The sequence below is a fragment of the Rhinatrema bivittatum genome, chromosome 1 (assembly GCF_901001135.1).
Source record: "Rhinatrema bivittatum chromosome 1, aRhiBiv1.1, whole genome shotgun sequence".
In the NCBI taxonomy this organism is placed as follows: domain Eukaryota; kingdom Metazoa; phylum Chordata; class Amphibia; order Gymnophiona; family Rhinatrematidae; genus Rhinatrema; species Rhinatrema bivittatum.
Window position 1 is genome coordinate 334,045,426 of NC_042615.1, and position 20,871 is coordinate 334,066,296.

Consider the following 20,871-nt stretch of genomic DNA (forward strand, 5'->3'; position numbering starts at 1 on the left):
TCAAGCTGATGTATTCTGAAGCAATTGTAATCTTTTCAATCGATAGTTTGGTTAACTTAACAAGAAAGAATTACAATAATAGATTTTTGATAATAAATGCATGAACTAGAGTCTTCAAGTTATGAGGCCCCAGGAAATAATTGTGCCTGTCTGTAAACCGTTGTGATGGTGCTCTAGTATACGACGGTATAGAAAAGTTTTAAATAAATAAATTAAATAAATAAATAAATAAAGGACATAGATGGCGAATCTAAGATTAAAAATAGCCTTTTGCATTATACTGTATAAGAGATTTGATGGGCTATAGTGAGTTGTGGATCAAGAATACCTCCTAAAGTAGTCACAGTATTTTTCAAAGAGATAATAGTTCCTGCCACAACACGAGTCAATAAAGGAAGAGGCGTTAATGAAAGCCCATATTAGTATATAGTCCCCTATGTTTGCTTTGTGTTATGAGCTTGGTGATGCATTAGCAGAGCAAAGCTATATATCCTTGTACCTTCATGCAGGGTTCCTGAATGCTGCGATGTGAGTCTTGGATTCCTCCTTTTGAAATCTATTAGAGGTGCTGACAATTAGACAAGTCTATTTTTCTGAGTCAAGGGACAGGTTATTTGGAGTAGTTGTGCCCCACATTGTAGAATTCTCTGCCTGAAGAGCTAAAGGCTGAATCTGGTGTTCTCAGATTCCGAAAGTTACTCAAAGCATAATTATTTGAGCAAGTATTCAAGGAATTTAATTAATACAGACATATTTTATTGTGTTAATAGTGCTGTGTGTGGTTAGACTAACATTTATGTGTTATTTATTTAATATAGTATTTTGGGGTAATTTTCAAAAGGATTTACACGTGTAAATTTATCTTATTATTGTAGTAACTTTCAAAAGCTATTTATCCGTTTAAAGTCCTTTTGAAAATAGCTACAATGGGTAAATCCTATGGATAATTTAATGGCATATATTGTAGCAATTTTCAAAAGCCCACTTACACAGGTAAAGTGGATTTTCACTTATTAAACCCAGTTTTATTTGTATAAATGCTTTTGAAAATCAGGCTCCAAATGTATATTTTGTTTAATTATTCTTTGCATTTTATTTTATGGATGTTTTAAGTTGGCATTCGCCTAGAATTGTTTTTTGCTCAATGCACAATTAAGCTCTGGAATTCATTGCCAGAGGATGTGGTTAGGGAAGTTAGTGTAGCTGGGTTTAAAAAAGGTTTGGCTAAGTTCATGGAGGAGAAGTCCATAAATTGCTATTAATCAAGCTGACTTAGGGCTGGATTTTCTAATATCGCAGAGCTCTTTGAATCCCACGGTAATGGGGGCGGGAGGGCGAAGCAGGGGGCGGGCCTGCGAAAGCCAGCAGCGATCGCACCACTGCGGTGTTATTGCTGCCGGCTTTCGAACCCCATAGCACCACCTTTCACCACCGTGAAAGGTGGTGCTATGGGGTGCGCTACTGGCGGCGATAAGGGGTCTTACCTTTTCTCCGCCAGTGAAGTTTCCGTCGCGTCCGCCCTGACAACGCCCCGACTCCTCCTCTTCCGGTGCTGACTCTGCCCCGATTCCACCCCTATTTAGCTATCACATGCGAAAAGGGACTTTTCGCGTGTGACAGGGATAGAAAATGACCCCCTTAGGGAATAGCCAATGCTATTATGGACATTAGTAGCATGGGATCTATGTAATGTTTGGGTACTTGCCAGGTGATTTTAACCTGGATTAGCCGCTATTGGAAACAGGATGCTGGGCTTGATGGAGCCTTGATCTAACCCAGTATGATAACTTCTTATGTTCTTAGAATTGAAGGTAGAGTGGGTTATACATTTTTAAATAAATAATTTAGGAACATGAAAACCATTTTTGTTGATATCTTGCTATTTGCTGCTTCTTTCAGATCATACACAGGGATATTAAACCTGAAAATATATTGGTCTCCCATTCTGGAGTTGTAAAGTTGTGTGACTTTGGATTTGCTCGAACACTTGCAGCACCTGGTGAAGTTTACACGGATTACGTGGCCACACGATGGTACAGAGCTCCAGAACTGTTGGTTGGAGATATCAAGTATGGCAAGTAAGAACAACAGAGGAATTGCAGATACTGTACTTAGGATTACAGAGTGCCAGATTTGGAGTAACTGGTAGTAACAGGGGAGATATTTCACTGTAACTGGATAATTGTGGAAAACCAATGGAAGAATTTGGCTTTTTTTCCCCAAATAGATTGTAGAAGATTTGAAGGTTGGCATGCATTTATTTTCTGTGTTTATATGCCTGGCTCAGTATTGTGCTCTGAATTAACCTTAAAACCCAAGCACAAACTCAACATAGCAATTATTTAATAAAAATGTTTTAAATGTAAGGCTCCTTAACCCATTGTATGTAGAGGCCTACTTTAACCATTCAAGCTTGTCATACCTAGGGGTTCACAATTACTCTGTCTTTTTACTTAAAATCATGAGATGGGTGGACTAGGGAAACAGGCAATGGATATTTCAAATAGTGCTAGGATTAGGGGACATTCCATAAAACAAGCAGGTAGCAAATTTGAAACAAATTGGAGAAAGTAGTTTTTCATTCAACATACAATCATACTGTGGAATTTGCCAGAGGATGTGGTCAAGGCATCTAGCCTATCTGGGTTTGAAAGGTGTTTGTACAAGTTTCTGGAGAAAAAGTCAATAAATGTAACGTAAGAAACAGTCGTTTCAAACCAATGGAAATTGCAAAAATATAAGTGAGCACAAACTTATTTTTACTTAATTTTTAATCTCCATTTGCCATTTATATTCTTAAAATTTTTTTTAATGTGAAGGCATGGCATCAGACTGGGTAAAATGGGTATAAACTCAACCCACTTTTCAACCCTACATAATCCTCATATACCATACACAAATTTAATCTTGTGATTTAAAAGTGATGTTAAGTATCCAATGAAGAATCATTATTCGCATCAAACTTTTAAAGTATCAGTTCATCACATTACTTCAAATTGGTCCAAAGTTTAGTAAATACGTCAGAAATCAAATAGTTTATAGCAATTCAATTGTTACCGATTATTAATGGCACCTTCATTATAAAGTTTTTGCTATTTTTTTTTCTCTATTTCTGCCCTATTGTAAACCGTTATGCTGGTAAATAACTTAATGACGGTATAGAAAAACTTTTAAATAAATAAATAACATAATACTTCATTTAGAATGATTTACAATGCTCCACTCATGTTGAGGTCCCAAATTTGATCCAAAAAATGGTTTAATAATAAAGTACTTAGTTTAGAAGAAGTTCACAATGCCCCATTCTTGCCTGGATCCCAACATCAATGTTTCAAGGGTAAACTCTTCTTCAGGGCACCTGCAGAGAACTGACCAACAAAATAGCAAGTTAGACTGGCTTTTCTTCAAAAAAACGCCAACAGCATCAACCAATCATATGCTTGAGTACAAAGCACTTGTCTAACCAATTTGTCCTGCAATCCAATGCAAACTGCTGGGGAATATTGGTATAAAGGGATGCTGTCTGCTGTCACCAACAGAAGACAAGATGGTAAATCCTGGAACTTTTTGTAAGTCCTGCATAATGTGAAATGAATTGAGGATATACGATTTAGCCAAGGGGACAAAGGGGCATACAGACTTGTCAGGGTTTCATAGCTTTCAGCGTCATTGAAAATAAACCAGTGCTAGCACAAAATCCATGGTTTCTATTCCTCAGGCTGCTGTTTGGTACAAGAAGTCTTTAGAGCTCCACTGACTGTAACTCCTGGACTTTTCTGACAGGGCAGTAGATATATGGGCGATTGGCTGTCTGATAACAGAAATGCTGACAGGAGAGCCTCTCTTCCCTGGCGACTCTGATATTGATCAGTTGTATCACATCATGAAATGCTTGGGTAAGAAACGATTCTTTCGTCTCCCTTGGAAATACCTGTCTCTGTGCCCCTGCCATCCTTTGGACATCCTGCTGATGGTTATATTTTCTCTTATGCAATTTCGTAGCCTATATTCCTTTCCTGCCCCTGCAGAACTGCTCCTTATATGTTGTCTGCTCTGGGTAACTGGTAAGGATTCATATCACCGTTTCTTCATGGCTTTTTTTTTTTTTGCTCTTTCTCCTCAGCCCTCATCAGAAGTTGATATGAACCAAATCAGCCGTATCCACTAAGCTCAGATCAAATAATTCAGAATACACTTGCTACAGGGGAATCAGGAGAGGTGGTCCAAAGTTTAAAAACAATGATATGAGTCAAGAAAAAAGATAAAAAAAAAAAAACCCTTGCATTTGTCAGGAAGTAAATAAACCAAATCTTTGTAGTAAAATGCAACAAATTAAATACAGAAGGAAAGTTAACATCCCCAGCAGTATTTTCATACTAAACAGAGCTTTCTCAAAGAACATAGCAAGTCCACACATAACCTCTTTAATGAATCTATTCAACATGTAAATGACAAATTACTGCAACCAGTACACAACACACATGCAACTAACCAATTGTAAGACCACCAGCATATAGAGTAGTCCAGTGGTTAGAGCAGCAGGCTGTGAACCAGGGAAGCCAGGATTCAAATCCTGCTGCTGGCTCTTGCGACCTTGGGCAAGTCACTTGAACCTCTGTTTCTTCAGAGCCTCATTTGCTAATCAGTTTCCCATAGACACAGAATGGGAGAAAAGCCTTACTGGCTAATTTTGAAAAGAATGCGCGTGCGCCCAGAAACGTGCGTCTTGGCATGCGAGCAGAGATACGCTGCGATTTTATATCATACATGCGAATCATTTAAAATATCTCTTCCGTGCACGTGATCTTAAAAGGTGGCTCCAGTAAATGTCCCGCGCGAATTGCCACCAGAGCTTTAATGACATTTACACGCGTATGTTCACACAAGGGGAAAACCAGTTTTTCATGTCAGAGAGAGAGAGAGAGAACATGACATTATATATATCTACCACTGTAAGAGGGGCACTTTCAACTCTGGGGAGGTGCAGTGCACTTACAGACTAGGGATGCGCATTTGTTTGCACCAAAATAGGAAATAGAGACGTGTGGTTTTCTTATCGTACTTTGGGGGGGGGGGGGGGGAGAAAGGGCACATAAAAAACCCCAAACCCTCCCCAACCCTTCAAATTTAATTATTTGCAACCCCCCCCTCCCCCAAGACTTACCAAAAGTCCCTGGTGGTCCAGCAGGGAACCCGGGAGTGATCTCCCACTCTCGGGCCATCGGCTGCCAGTAATCAAAATGGCACTGATGGCCCTTTGCCCTTACCGTGTGACAGGGGCTATCGGTGCCATTGGTCGGCCTCTGTCACATGGTAGGAGCAATGGATGACTGGTGCCATTTTTTAAGATGGTGCTGGCCATCCATTGCACCTACCATGTGACAGAGGCCAGCCAATGGCACCGATAGCCCCTGTCACACACAAAGGGCCATCGGTGCCATTTTGATTACTGGCAGCCGATGGTCCGAGAGCGGGAGATCGCTCCCGGGACCCCCGCTGGACCACCAGGGACTTTCAGTAAGTCTTGGGGAGTCGGTCGGGCAAGTCTTGGGGGGTCGGGAGGGTGGGGGGTTGCAATTAATTAAATTTGAAGGGTTGGGTTTGGGGTTGTTTTGTTTTTTTACAACCCCCCCCCATCTGCCCCCCCCCCTGGGTTTCGGGCTTCATTTCGGGGGGGGGGGGGCAGACGAAATTAAATCGGCTCGAACCGCGGGAAAATGAAATTTCCTGTGGCGGGCCGATAACGAAGGCTGAACCAAAAGGTTCGGCCGAATCACATCTCTACTACAGTGCCTTGCACCCTGGCCATGGGGGAGGGAATGAAGGACTTGAACAGGTAAATGTAAATCAGTTATTTACTCTTTCAGACAATAGAAGGACTAGGGGACACTCCATGAAGTTAGCAAGTAGCTCATTTAAAACAAATCAGAGAAAATTCTTTTTCACTCAATGCACAATTAATCTCTGGAATTCATTGCCAGAGGATATGGTTATGGCAGTTTGAAAAAAGTCTGGATAAGTTTTTTATGATTCAAACCCATCCTGAGCTGAAAGTGCCCCTCTTACAGTGGTAGATATATATAGTGTCATATTGTCTCTCCTACAGTGTGTTCTTTCCCCCCCTTCTTCCCCCCCCTCTCCCTGAGAATATATGGTAGTTCCACAGTCTTGAAAATCTCTGAAACTTGAGATCTCCAGATTTGCCCCCCCCCTCAGGACTAGCAGTAAAGTGACGCGGATAACACACCGATGCGCGCCATGGTCAGCTTTTCTAAAATTCGGACTTGTGCATGTAACTCTTGGCCCCGCCCCCCCCCTTTTTTTTAATACACACACATACTTCACGGTTTCTCAAAATTTGTGTTGCTTGCCGCCACCCACCTACGCATGTATAGAGCTGTTTTTGCACGAGCAATGCTTTTAAAATCTACCTGTAAGATCGTAAGCCTTCTGGGAGCTCAAATACCTACAGTACCTGAATGTAACTTGTCTTGAGCTACCGGTGAAAAAGGTGTGAACAAGCTACATTTAAAAATGAAGTAAAACTGATTTCCAGCTTTAAGCTGCTTAGGCCTAGAACTTCAGTTTGGTGGGCAAAGTCAGACTTCTTATGAGCTTGCTTACCCACATTATAAGGAAGTTATGTGTTGGATCTTATGTTAGGTACAGCAACACTAAGATGACTGGGCTAAACTGTTTACGATCAAATGCCTAGTAATCCATGGCTTTAATTTTGGTTGGATTGTGATTTCTGTATTCATATACTTGACCACTACTTTTCTTTTTCAGATGATGTGCTTGTCCAAAATTTATGATTCACAATCATGAGTCTCCTGAGTGGTTCATGTTTGTTTTCCTTTTTTTTTTTTTTTTTTACAGGTTTTTTAAAGTTGTAATTCAGGGATAGCTTTGATGAATTTGTAAGAGTATTTTGTGTTAGAATTTAATAGTTAACCCCTCCTTTAAAATGGAAAAACAATTAAAGCAATATTTATAGTTGTAATAAAATATATAGAAGAAACGGAAAAGTAAAATCAAATTAGGACAACAGCCACCCTTTAAAATGCCAAATTAAAAAAAAAAAAATTATCCACATGCTTATTTACACCTTTAAATAATTCTAACAGGTCCATGATTGGCAAAGGACAAGCCTCCTGCTGCATATACAGAGCTAAAGTTATCTGGGTGATATTACTCAGATAACTTAGAATTTAACTAGCTATGTTCTGAATACAGCTGGTTAAGTGAAAATGTTTAAGTAATAGAAGGGAAGCAGTGCTGATTCCCTACCCACCAAAAAAATGTACACATAATATCAGCTCTTAGTGCTTGATCCTTCCCCTGCAGTCCCCTAACCTCTCAAATTAATTTTAAAAATATCTTACATGGAAGGTGCTCAAGATCGTCCCAGGATATTTACATTGAAAGTCTGGCTACAGGCCCCACCTTTCCGAGAATCCCTCCAAACTCCAAGGCCAGCCAGAACAGTAGAGCCGTAGCACTACACCCACATCCTATGTTGCTCTGACAGAAATGCTGATGGGAGTACATTACCATTCATTGCCTTACCTGAAAGCAATATTACGATAGGATTCCAGGTGGGCAAGGAGAGGGCCTGCAGCCAGGCTTTCAATGTAAATGTAAAGAACACTATGGGATCCTGCTAAGCGGAATGGTCCATCTTTAGAGGGAGAACAGAGACAGCATTAGTATAGGTTTATGGGAACGAAGTGTGATTCCCATAGGCTTGAAGACAAACTAGATTGCCTCCAGCCTTTCTTAAAACAGGTTCTTTATTCACAACTTCACACACGCACAATAGTAGACTGTTCTCCTTAGATAGGGTACTTATTCTCTTTACTTAGAGTGTGTTGCTTCATCTCAGCTCAGAGTTTGGACAATATTGCATACAGGAGCTGCCTTCCTCCCGGACCCCTGGGCCTGGTCTGGTTTATCCCCATTTGGATCCCAGATCTTATTCCCCAGTCTCTGGTTATGCCCTCTGAGCCCCACCTGCCCTGCAGGATCTCACCATAGAGTATACTGTCTTTAAGGCATTTAAGGTGGACCAGGAGTCTAACCTGGTCTCACACAGGTAAATAGGGGAACACTAGGGGCACTGCTTCACATACCCCTCCCGTCAACTCGAACCCTTTGGGCCAAGCGTCCCTACTCCCTCCTGTATTCCATCCAGGAGAGTCTAAGACCTCCCAGTCCCCTTCTCCTAGGTTTGCCCTCAACTATGTCATGACCACCACCCAGTATTCTGTTCACGCAGTGCACATCCCCAGTCCTTTAATTCAGACCTTTGCTGGCTCTGGACTCACATTCACCCCAATGGAGCTATATGGACTGACTGGGGAACCACCAGGGCTGGTTCCTCTATCACCAGCTGCTGCCGCTTCTTGGCTTCTGGTATAGTGCCCCTCCTTGGCTCCTCAGTATCATCCTTCGCTGGGGTCTCCACAGCGCCATCCTCTGGGCTCTCTGTGGACTCTTTCTTCAGGTTCTCAACAGCACCTCCCTCTGGGCTCTCCATGGTTTCCTTTTCTGTACACTCTGGCCACTTGCCCATGCCGGTAGTTGGCTCCTCCGCAGCCTTACTCGCTGGGGTCTCTGCAGTGCCACCCTCTGGGCTCTCCATGGCATCTTTCACTTGCCTTTCCATGTCCTCTCTCTCTGGGCTTCTCACTGGAGTTGTCTCCAGACTCCCAGTAGTATTTGGGCACCCTACAGTGTCTTCCTCGGGACCTCCTGTAGCATTGACTTCCAACTTTGCAATATTGCCTCCTCCTGGGCAGTCTGTGTCACTCTCCCTAGGGCTCTCTGTGACCCCTCTCTCAGGGTTCTTCACAGCCCCCTTCTCTAAGCTTCTCACAGGAGCGATCTCTGGACTCCAGGTAGTGTTTGGGCACCCTACAGGGTCTTCCTCAGGACCATCTGTAGCACCAATCTCAAACTGTTGCCATGACTCAGTCTGCTCACTGGATACCTCTGTCAACCACTCATCTAATTCTTCCATGAGCTGTTGGTTCTCCTTATCCAGCCAGTCTAGGAATTTACTGTTTTGCCTGGCCTGGACTCTTGGGAGTGGGTTCCCTTGTTTCATTATGGTGGCAAGCCTTTCCAGCTACCAAACCTGTGTTTCCTTTCCAGCTACCATGCTGTGTTTCCTTCCAGCCCTCTGGCTGCTTTTACTTCTCCAGTTGCTGCAGTACCCTGATTGCTCCACTTCAGGTTTTCCTGTGGCTACACACCTTCCCTGCAGAGTGGCTTGCTTGCTGGAAGAGGGCCCCGCTCGGCTTCCATTCCCCACACTCACAGCCCACTCTAGCAGCTTTTCCAGGGATTCACCCTGCTCAGCACAGCTCTGCTGCACCGGTGTTTCTTTCACTTTTCTTTTCAAGGCAAAAAAGTAAAAAACAAAAAAAAGCCTGCTTGATCAGCAATAACTTGCTCACTATTAAATCCCTATCAATCTCCCAGCAGGGCTGCTCCCTTTAGCCAGTTCAACCCTAAAACTTTCTGGCTGTCTCTGCAACGAAGCTCACACAATGTTTCCTCTCTACCTGAACTTTAAAACTTTGGTTTGTTTTTTTTTTTTGTTCAGCTTCTACCACACCCTTTCACAAACCACCATGGACTCCTGCACTCCCTGTGCTCTGTACATAGTTTTAGAGCCACAGGCCCCTGAGTTCTGTACAGCATTTAGAACCACAGGTCCTTTTCACAACTCTCTGCACTCCATACAGACAGTTTCTTGGAGGCTGGAGTTTTTCTGTACCAGGTTTAAAAAAATCCCAATGCATGACACCATATGTGTGAATAAGCGGTGATTTCCACAGGCCTGGAGACAAACTAGACTGACTCCAGCCTAGTGTTAGCCTGTGTTAATGTGAAATCCCCATTTTTCATACTTTCAGTCCAGTTACTCCACATTCTCCTCACTCTTTGATTTTGTACCTGAGTGGTACCATCCATGCTCCTCACTTCCCTGTTGATCTCCACGTCATTGTTGTGGATCCCCCTTATGAAGAACATAAGAACATGCCATACTGGGTCAGACCAAGGGTCCATCAAGCCCAGCATCCTGTTTCCAATCCAAGTCATAAGTACCTGGCAAGTACCCAAAAACTAAGTCTATTCCATGTTACCGTTGCTAGTAATAGCGGTGGTTATTATCTAAGTCAACTTAATTAATAGCAGGTAATGGACTTCTCATCCAAGAACTTATCCAATCCTTTTTTAAACACAGCTATACTAACTGCACTAACCACATCCTCTGGCAACAAATTCCAGAGTTTAATTGTGCGTTGAGTGAAAAAGAACTTTCTCCGATTAGTTTTAAATGTGCCACATGCTAACTTCATGGAGTGCTCCCTAGTCTTTCTATTATCCGAAAGAGTAAAAAACCGATTCACATCTACCCGTTCTAGACCTCTGATGATTTTAAACACCTCTATCATATCCCCCCTCAGTCGTCTCTTCTCCAAGCTGAAAAGTCCTAACCTCTTTAGTCTTTCCTCATAGGCGAGTTGTTCCATTCCCCTTATCATTTTGGTAGCCCTTCTCTGTACCTTCTCCATCGCAATTATATCTTTTTTGAGATGTGGCGACCAGAATTGTACACAGTATTCAAGGTGCGGTCTCACCATGGAGCGAAACAGAGGCATTATGACAGTTTCCGTTTTATTCACCATTCACTGTCTAATAATTCCCAACATTCTGTTTGCTTTTTTTTGACTGCCGCAGCACACTGAACCGACAATTTCAATGTGTTATCCACTATGACGCCTAGATCTCTTTCTTGGGTGGTAGCACTTAATATGGAACCTAACATTGTGCCACTGTGTTAGGAGGGCAGCCCTTGCTGGTGTCAGGGAGGTAGCCCTCCGGCCACTCTGTAAGCCCTTTCAGACTACAGGCAGTGATGTGGACCCCTGTGTGGTCAGGGTCTTGGGAGGATTATAAAAGGTGCTTCCCATGAGGAACAAGGCAGAGAAAAGGGAAGCTATGGAGGTGTCTGTAGACAGAGGAGGCCTGCATTCAGCTCAAGGAGTTAAGGGCTGAAGTATGAAAGTTATGGGTTTGCTGAAGGAGGAAAGAGAGCTCCCTTCTGTACAGACTGGAGAGCCAACTAAGAGGATAAGGATCCTCAGAGGAAAGGAACACCATTTTGTCTGGGGAAGTCCATAGCCTGAGTGTTTAACGGAGGCATTTTCTGCTCTTCGTTGGAGCCTGAAGGAAGGAAAATCCTTAGTGTGGGAGTCCTGAGGTTGTACGCAAGAGATCTGAGAAGCAAGTAACAAGAAGCTTTGCTTTTATTGCCTGAGGTTTGGTGTTTTTCTGGACTTTTTGTTGAAGTTTCTGTCCTTTTTTTCTGGACTATGATTACTTTTCGACTTTGGATAAATTCATTTTTTCTGTTTTGGAACACAACTTGGAGGGTGGACACATAGAAAGAACCCTGTCCCGAGGCTGCAGGCAGGCTTTTACCTGGGGTCAAAGGTGACACCCCCCCCCATGAATGGGGGAGGGGGGTTGCACATGCATAGTCGTTATGGATATCCTGAAAACCAGACCTGTTTGTGACACTCAAGGACCAGAGCTGCCTCTCCCAGGTTACAGATTACCAGTAGCAAGTCTGCAGTTTGTATCTTTGAGTTCCTTCAGAACTCTGGGGCGATAAAAATAGGCCAAAGTATCCATTTTGTAAGGTTGAATTCAAGAAGGTGGCAGAAGGCATCAACATAACATGCAAGGCATTATTATGGCTACAGGGCTGGACTGGGTTTTGGGAGAAAACCAGGAGCAATACTAACCGTATCATTCTCATTATTGCCCTTATTTTAATGAATAGAAAATTTCTCCATTTTGGGTAGCAAGTCCTGCTGTGGTCATTAACATAACTACTGCATAGTCCCTGGGAGTAGATGCTGATTGGTAGGTAACTTTAGTAGCATATAGCTACTCAAATAGGCTGATACAGTACAGCACGCCCAGCTGAAAGCAGTGTTTAAATCACAGTTGGACACGCATTTAGGACATGCGTCCACAACCCCTTATACTATAAGGGGATTAGTGAGTCCAAAACGCACATCCAAGCCTCCGCGAAACTTGCCTAGAGCAAGCGTTAATTTCTGAGCAGCCCGAAAAACAGTATAGAAAAGCAAAAAATACTAGGGGTGTGCATTCGTTTCGTACGTATTTGTAATCTGCAACGTATAGGGCCATGTTCGTTGTATTCGTGGGGAAGCGAAACGTATTGCGATTCCCCACGAATACAACGAATCTTCCCAGAATTATTCGGCCATCTAAAAGAGCCAATTTAACAAACCCCCCACCCTCCTGACCCCCCCCAAGACTTACCAAAACTCCCTGGTGGTCTAGCAGGGGGTCCAGGAGCCATCTCCTGCATTCACACCCTCGGCTGCCGGTATTCAAAATGGCGCCGATAGCCTTTGACCTACTCTGTCACAGGGGCTACTGGTGCCATTGGTCAGCCTCTGTTACATGGTAGGAGCACAAGATGGTCCCCCAAGACTTGCCAAAAGTCCCTGGTGGTCCAGCGGGAGTCCGTCGGCTACCAGTAATCAAAATGGCACTGATAGCCTTTGCCCTCACTATGTCACAGGGGCTACCGGTGCCATTGGTCAGCCCCTGTCACATGGTAGGAGCAATGGATGGCCGGCGCCATTTTGTGCTCCTACCATGTGACAGGGGCTCACCAATGGCACCGGTAGCCCCTGTGACATAAAAGGTTAAAGGCTGTCGGCGCCATTTTGAATACCGGCAGCCTAAGGTGTGAGTGCAGGAGATGGCTCCCGGACCCCCCGCTGGATCACCAGGGAGTTTTGGTAAGTCTTGGGGGGGTCAGGAGGGTTCTACTTAATTCAATTTTAGCCAGGATACAAATAAGAATTAACGCATGTACGTATCGGGGGCCCCCCTTTCCGAATGGAACGTATCTGCCTCCCGACGAATACGAATCCCGAATGCAACGTATGGCATCCCTCTGCACATCCCTAACAATACCGCTTTTCTGTACAACCTCAGACTTAATATCGTGGCGATATTAAGTCGGAGGAAACAAAAGGTTTAAAAAAAATGTTTTTAAAAGTGTGCCGGTGGTCAGGTTAGGAAAAGGGACACTGAATTAATAAGCATCCATTTTCATAACCCGTGGTTGTGAGCAGGTTAGGAAAATGGACGCTCGTAAAATTGAGCGTCTGTTTCCCTAACCACTGACAGCCACCTCACCTGGGCGCCTCCTTGGCAGCGCGAACCCTCATTTAAAGAGGGCGCTCAACATGAGTGCCTGTTGTCCGCGCGGCTTTATTGTATCAGCCTGTAAGTAAGGCTGGACAAGTGAAGCTTCTCTTCCATGTGCACAAAGGGGGGTTATTTCACATGTTGATTCTCCCACTGTCTTTTAAGTAGTCATAAACAAATCAAAGGTGTGCAACATCTTTGCTGAAATCTAAAACCAAAAATTGCATTTTAAGAATACCATAAAATTAGTACAGCCACTTAACAAATTAATCAGACAAGTAGGTCCTATAGGCACTGAAGACATTTTTTTTTTTTTTGACCCAGCAGCTTCTTTCGGCTTTTAGGAGGTCAGGATCTTGATATACTGCTTATTTTACTCTTTCCTTCAAACAAGAGCTATACAGTGGTTAATAATCAGTGACAGGTAACTGCATATGCACATAAGGTGATTGCTTTACAGGTATTGTATGTGTGAAAAAGGTGCAACTGTGTAATTAAAACGTCAATACATGGAGTTGAAATAAATGTAACTCCCATTAATTTCCTTGTGCTTGTGCTCTGTGCTGTTGTCAGCTTCAGAATGAACATGAGCTGCTTGTTCTCCTGACAGAGTCTGGGCTATGAGACAAATGTAAAATGTTTGTTCAAATTCTATTATATATACGCAAGCATCACATGTACAGTGTGGAAGATGCTAGACTGGTATACAAGATAGCCTTACTGATCCCTAAAATGTTTGCCACAAAAGGTTAGCGTTTTGTGATTACACAGAGAACATTTTGCCAGTGCTTGCGTTTATAAGTGTCCCTGATTGCAGAAAATACAACCACCCTGACCCTGGCATGAAACCTGGAACCGTGCCAAGTACCTGACTGGATAGACAACATTTCCTATAACATTAGATAATAACTAGGTTACCAGCTGCTGCTATTTTGATGAGTTGATTGATATTATGGGGCTAGAGTGCATTTTGATCTTTGGCAGCATCAGTAATGCGATAATTGCTTGTTGTAGGTAATTTAACTCCCAGGCATCAGGAGCTATTCTACAAGAATCCACTGTTTGTCGGTGTGAGACTGCCTGAAATCCGGGAGGTTGAACCTTTGGAAAGACGCTACCCTAAACTTTCTGTTTTGGTATTACATTTAGCAAAGGTAAATTCCTTAGATATTTTCCCTACTAAAAATAAGGCCACTTGAAAACTGCCTTTATTTCTCTTTATGTATGTGCCTGTATGTAGCTGCTCGTTGAGGCAAAATTATATCGCATGTATACATTTGCTTCCTTCTAATTCAAGAGGCAGCTGGTCATTAAAACAAAACAAAACAAAACAAAAACCCCAGTGTAACTTGCCTTATCTAGACATTGCTTTATTGCTCACTTCAGACATTACCTAATCTAGACGTTCCCTAATGAGCAGTCACGGTTCCTGCCCAGCTGACTGCCAGCTTTTATGTTCTATATAATATTACTTCTCAATTATTTATGATTGTTGTGTAATTGTTTCATGAATTGTGTGTATTGTTTTGTTCTATGCACCGATCAATTTTGTTATTGGATTTAGTGGACTACAGGTGCAGCAAATAAGAAATTAATTAATGAACTCTGTATAATTAAGAAAAAGGAATTGGGAATTCAAGTCAGTATTTTTGTTTTGACTTTTCCCCGTTTCTCCCCCACCCCCAGCAGTCTCTGCCACTCTCTCCTCCCCCCATTAGCGTGCCCAGGTGGTTTAGCTCTTGCCGATCCCAGGGCTGGAGTGGCACAAGCTGTCAGTCCAACAAGCCCTAGCCAACAGGGAATCCAAATGCAGAAATGCTCCCCCCATGCAAACAGTGCTGTGGGCCTGAGCCCTAAGACCAGTCCTAAGTCAACACTGTGGCTTCAAGATGACTTCCTATCTACTGAAAACAATGAAATTAAACCTGCCTGAAACCATGACACATGAGACAAAAACTGTGCATTTCATAGAAAAGGGAGATATGACCTGTTTTCATGTCACTGGATATGCATGTTTTAGGATCCAGGTGGAAATATATGCTTGTCGATGACTCATTAAATTAAGTTCCATATCTTTCTGCTAAGTTTCTATGTTTCTATGTAAGTTTCTATGTTTCTATGTAAGTATAAAATATCTGATTCTTTTACTGTCTTTACAAAAGTTCCATTGTGAGTGATGTAAGTTAATAGGTGGTGGTGGTTTTAATTATTGTCTAATAAGATATCACAGGAAACATGTTTGTTGACTCTAAGACTTTTTGGAGCGCCATGAGTGAGTGCTATCGTTCTCATACATTAAGAGACACTGCCAGGAGCATGTAATATCTTGGCATAAAGCATCCAGAAAAGGTTCATTTGTAGATTCTCTATATAAATTATAAATTTTTTTTCTAAATTAAAAAAAACACTGAGGTCCATGTTTAAAGCTACCTAGACAAAAACCTTTAATTGAACATCTCCCCCTCTCACCAGTTAAATTTTACCCTGGTAAAATTTAGCTTACTAACAAGAGAGAGGGCAGGGGCTGTTATTCTGGGGATGAGGCTTCTTTAGCCAGATGGTGCCAATATTGAGTACTACACAACTGAACTTGTCTGCATAAGTCTGGCCAGACGAAACACCATCCCAAAGTTACCCAGATAACTTTAACTGGATATATTCAGCTGGAGACTTGTATGTTTGCCACCCCGCTCAATATGGAACTCTACAGGGAAATGCTTTTCTCCTACAACAAGCAGGATGGTAGTCCTCACACATGGGTGACATCATCAGATGGAGCCCAGCACAGAAAACTTACGTCAAAGACACACTGAGCATGCCCACGTCCATGCGTGATCTCTCTTCAGTCTCTTCTTTTCTGAGAAGCTGTCATCTTGCGGTTGTGGAGCTTGTGCTCTTTTTAGGTTTGGAAAGCTTTTTCACTGGTCGATTCGTTGACTTTCCTGTGCCGGATCCCTCTCCATTCCCCGATTTAGTTAGTTGGGCGGCACGGTAAGTTTTCTCCTCCTGTGCGGTCGATTCCTGGTGGTGTTCCCTTCGGTACCCACTGGTCATTGACCACTCGCCGGGTTTTTTGGTTATGGTGTCATCGGAGTTTCGTCGGTGCCCTTGGACCATGTTCCTCTTGTATCCACATGAGGGGTGTGTATCTTCTACCTGGGGGCATCGCACGAGGTTCAGGGGACTCATTTTTGTGATCAGATAACCCCCAAAGGATGGCGCGCCCTCCTGGATAAAATGGAGAAGCTCTTCAGTTCAAAGAAGTTGGAACTCTTGACTCCGGCGTAGGGGGCATTGACGCCAAGAGGATGAGGGGAACTGATGGACATCGAACCTTCGCTGTCCATCCCTCCACCATGGCCCTTGATGGAGAGAGGTGCTGGGGATCCACTTTAATCGGTGTCCTCATGCTCCAGGACATCGGGATGTCTCCTTCCTCCTCGGTGCCAGGGAAAGACCAGACTGAGCATCTGGGAAGTCCAGGAAACATTGTCACTGGTCTCCATCTACACACGGTACTGGGCTTGGGTCAGCACTGGCGCCTGTTGTGATGCTCTCAAAGTGACCCTGCGGAGAGGAAGCACTGTCCTCCATGGAACCCGGGAGTCCCAGGCACTCTCCACTGATATCGGTGCCGGGCACCGATCCCCCCTTGGCGCTTCAAGGGAGATCTGGTGACGTCTCCCCCTCCTCTGTCCGTCCTGTCTTCAGTGGACTTCCAGGAGAAGTTAGAACGCAGGATGCAACTGGAGGTCGTCTGAGCCCTGCAGGGCATGAAGCCGCCGGCCCCACTGGTTTTTCCACCAATGCTGGAGCCTGCACCCTTGATGTAGGCACCACTGCTGGAGTGCCTCGATGTCCTTCTTGGCATCCTCCCTACGCAGCCACTGCCGATACCCGGGGGTTCTTCGATACCCTGGTGGCCACCGTTGCCTCCTCTGTCCAGTGCGATCCCCAGTGTGGGGTCCGAGGAAGAGGAAGGCCTGTCGCAACCAGCAGCACTGTTGAGGCCCTCGGTGCTGTGGCCAGCGCTGCCTGGTCTGGGTCCCTCTGTTCCCTTGGTGCCCAAGCCAAGGGGCCCTCCACTGGTGTCTCCAGGTGATCTTAGTGAGGAAGATGCTTCATATGACCCGTAGGGAGATTATACCTCTGAGACTTCATCTGATGAATTGGGGGATCTTCCCTCACACATCTCCTCTGGAGGAGTGGCATCAGTCTCCGCCCGAGGACCTGACCTTTGCGGTATTTGTCCAGGCTATGGCAGAAATCATTCCATTTTAGCTTCTGATGGAAGAGGATGCCAGGAATAAGATGCTGGAGGTTCTCCAGTTTGTTAATACCCCAAAGGAGGTGGTGGTGGTTTCTGTCCATGAGATCTTCAAGGAGTTACTCCTTAGAATTTGGGAACATCCTATCTCTATGCCTCTGGTGAATTGGATGCTGTTTATTTAGTACAGCATGCCTTTGGGGTTTGAGAGGCGTTATCTCCCTCATCAGTCTGTCGTAATGGAGTCTGCTGTCAAAAAGGTCAAGCGTTCCCACACCCATGCCTCTGCCTCCTGGGTCGGGAGCACAGGACGCTGGATGCAGTGGGTAGGAAGGTGTTCCAGGGCACCATGTTGATCGCCTGTATCTCTTCCTACCAGCTGTACATAAAGCAGTACTCAAAGAACCTCTGGAAACCAGTCCAGGAATTCTCTGAGCGCCTGCCCCAACAGCAGCAAGACACTTTGTTGGCAGTCATCCAGCAGGGCCTGGAATGTCGCAAACACGAGGTGCGTTCCACCTATGATGTGTTTGAAATGGCAGCTAGGGTGGCAATAGCGGGCATTGGTGCCTGCAGGATGGCCTGGCTCTGAGCCTCTAATCTCCAGCCAGAGGTCCAGGAGAATCTCGCAGACCTGCCTTGTACTGGCGAGAACCTCTTTGGAGACAATGTGAGGGATGCTGTGGCTCAGTTGAAGGATCACTATGATACCCTTCAGCATCTCTCTGCCAATACATCGGACCCGCTGTCCTCTGCCAGGAAATCCTTGCGGCAGGGCCCGAGGAGATCCTTTTAACACCAGAGGAAGTGTTATCCTCCTGCCTCTCACACCCTTTCTCAGTGTGTAGGCTCTAGGGGCTGCCCCGGGTAGCAGGGGACCCCCAGGCCTCAGCCGAGCCCTGCTAAGGGGTTTTGACTGGCTGCAAGGGAGCATAAGCCAATCAGCCATACCCTCAACACCAGGCCCTCTGGTCGGAGGCCAGCTCCGATTCTTCATGAACCGCTGGCCCAGTGTCTCCTCAGACCAGTGGGTCCTCTCCATCGTTCGTCGAGAGTATTGGATGAACTTTCTGGGTGCCCCCTCAGACTCTCCCGCTTGCCCCTCTTGGGGTCTTTCCTCACTTCAGGAAATACTTGGATGATTGGCTGCTCAAGAGTGCCCCCAGGAGGGAGCATTTCAGTCCGATTCTTCATGAACTGCTGGCCCAGTGTCACCTCAGACCGGTGGGTCCTCTCCATCGTTCGTCGAGAGTATTGGATGAACTTTCTGGGTGCCCCCTCGGACTCTCCCGCTTGCCCCTCTTGGGGTCTTTCCTCACTTCAGGAAATACTTGGATGATTGGCTGCTCAAGAGTGCCCCCAGGAGAGAGCATTTCAGTCCCTGCACTTCACCATTCAGGTGTTGGAGTCCCTAGAGTTTATCATCATCTATCCAAAGTCTCATCTTGCTCCATCCCCTCACTTGAGCTTTATTGGTGCCCGGCTGGACAGAGCTTAGGCCAGAGTCTTTCTTCCTCGTGATCTAGCATCCCTTGTGGGAGTGGTTCATCGGAGCTGGCGGGTCTCAGCCCACCACATGCTCCGACTCCTGGGTCACATGGCTATGTCTGTCCATGTTACTCCCCTGGGTGGCGTACATATGCATAGAGCTCAATGGACATTGCGGTCCCAATGGCAGCAGGCTACCCAGGACCTCCATGTGTTACTCCGGCTCTCTGGACCTCCTTGTCTTGGTGGGAAAGCCTGCCCAATTTGGAACAGGGGGTTCCGTTTCAGTCTCCTCATACCCAAGTTGTTCTTATTATAGATGCATCCACCCTGGGTTGGGGTGTCCATGTGGAGGGGCTCTGCACGCAGGGTCTGCAGTCTGCTCAGGAAGCTCAGTGCCAGATCAACTTCATGGAGCTTCAAGTGATCCATTATGCACTTTGGGTATTCAGGGATTTGCCTATCCAACAAAGCGGTCCTGATCCAGCCTGACCAAGTGGTGATGTGGTACATCAACAAGCAGGGAGGTATGAGGTCATTCATCCTGTGCCAGGAGGCAGTTCAGATTTGGTCATGGGCTCAATCCCAGGGCATACTGCTATAAGCCATGTATCTTGCAGGGATGGAGAATGTGGTGATGGACAGGCTTAGTCAAGCCTTCCGGCTCCACAAATGGCCCCTGAATCAGGAAGTAGTAGATCAGATCTTCCACCTCTGGGGAACCCCAGACATGGATCTCTTCACCTCCCCCTGCCATAGCAAGGTGAAACAGTTCTTCTCCCTGTACAGGGTGGACGGCAAACCAGCCTCAGACACCTTTGCCCACCATTGGGGCAAAGGCCTTCTGTACGCATATCCTCCGCTTCCTCTGGTGATGAAGATTTTCCTGAAGCTCCGGCAGAACAGGGGGACCATGATCCTCATAACCCCTCATTGCCCGAGGCAGATCTGGTTCCCTTTCCTGCAGGATCTCTGTGTCTGAGAACCAATCAGTCTGGGGACTTCCCCCTGACCTCGTCTCACAGGATCAGGGCAGGCTGTGCAATCCCAACCTCAGGGCATTGTCTCTGTCAACCTGGATGTTTAGAGGCTAATTCTGCAGCCTCTTGACCTGTCGGACGATGTGTCTCGGGTCCTGGTGACTTCCAGAAAGCCTTCCACCAAGAAGTCTTATGGCCTGAAGTGGAGGAGGTTTACCATATGGTGTGAGTATCATGGCTTAGATCTGTTCTCCTACTCCACACTGAAACTGCTTGACTACCTACTATATCTGTCGGATGCTAGCTTGAAGACCAATTTCCGTCCACCTGAGAGCCATTGGTGCCTACCACCAGGGTGTGGATGGTTCGCCCATCTCCGTGCAACCCATAGTGGGGTGTTTTATGCGAGGTCTGCTTCAGTTAAAGCCTCCCCTGCAGCCTCCAGCTGTGTCCTGGGACCTCAATGTGGTATTGGCTCGGCCCATGATAGATCCTTTCGAGCCACTGCACTCCTGAGATCTGAAGTACATGACCTGGAAGATCATGTTTTTGGTCACGGTCAGTGAGCTTCAGTTGTTGGTGACGTACCCACCATACACAAAGTTCTTTCAAGATAGGGTGGATCTGCACATGTACCCTAAATTCCTACCTAAGGTGGTGAAAGATTTTCATCTTAACCAGTCCATCATCCTACCCACCTTTTTTCCAAAGCCTAATTCGCACCAGGGCGAATGGGCTCTGCACAGCTTGGATTGCAAGAGAGCCATGGCTTTCTACCTGGAGTGAACAGGAGGCCACAGGCAGTCTACCCAACTCTTCATCTCTTTTGACAAGAATAGATTAGGAGTTGTGCTCACCATGCAG

The 20,871-nt window shown here is 45.3% G+C and overlaps 1 protein-coding gene across 9 annotated transcripts in view; it reads left to right on the top strand.

Moving 5' to 3' along the window:
• The window catches only part of CDKL2 (cyclin dependent kinase like 2), a 207,751-nt gene that overhangs the window by 120,539 nt on the left and 66,341 nt on the right, over positions 1–20,871 (top strand). For all 9 annotated transcript variants that reach the window (XR_003856264.1, XM_029598291.1, XM_029598310.1 and 6 more), the window contains 3 exons: positions 1,900–2,078; positions 3,784–3,896; positions 14,287–14,426. Coding sequence is in view for 8 of the 9 variants with exons in the window: in XM_029598291.1 (XP_029454151.1) it covers positions 1,900–2,078; positions 3,784–3,896; positions 14,287–14,426 (432 nt within the window). In the remaining variant the exon portion in view is untranslated. The remainder of the gene's footprint in view (positions 1–1,899; positions 2,079–3,783; positions 3,897–14,286; positions 14,427–20,871) is intronic.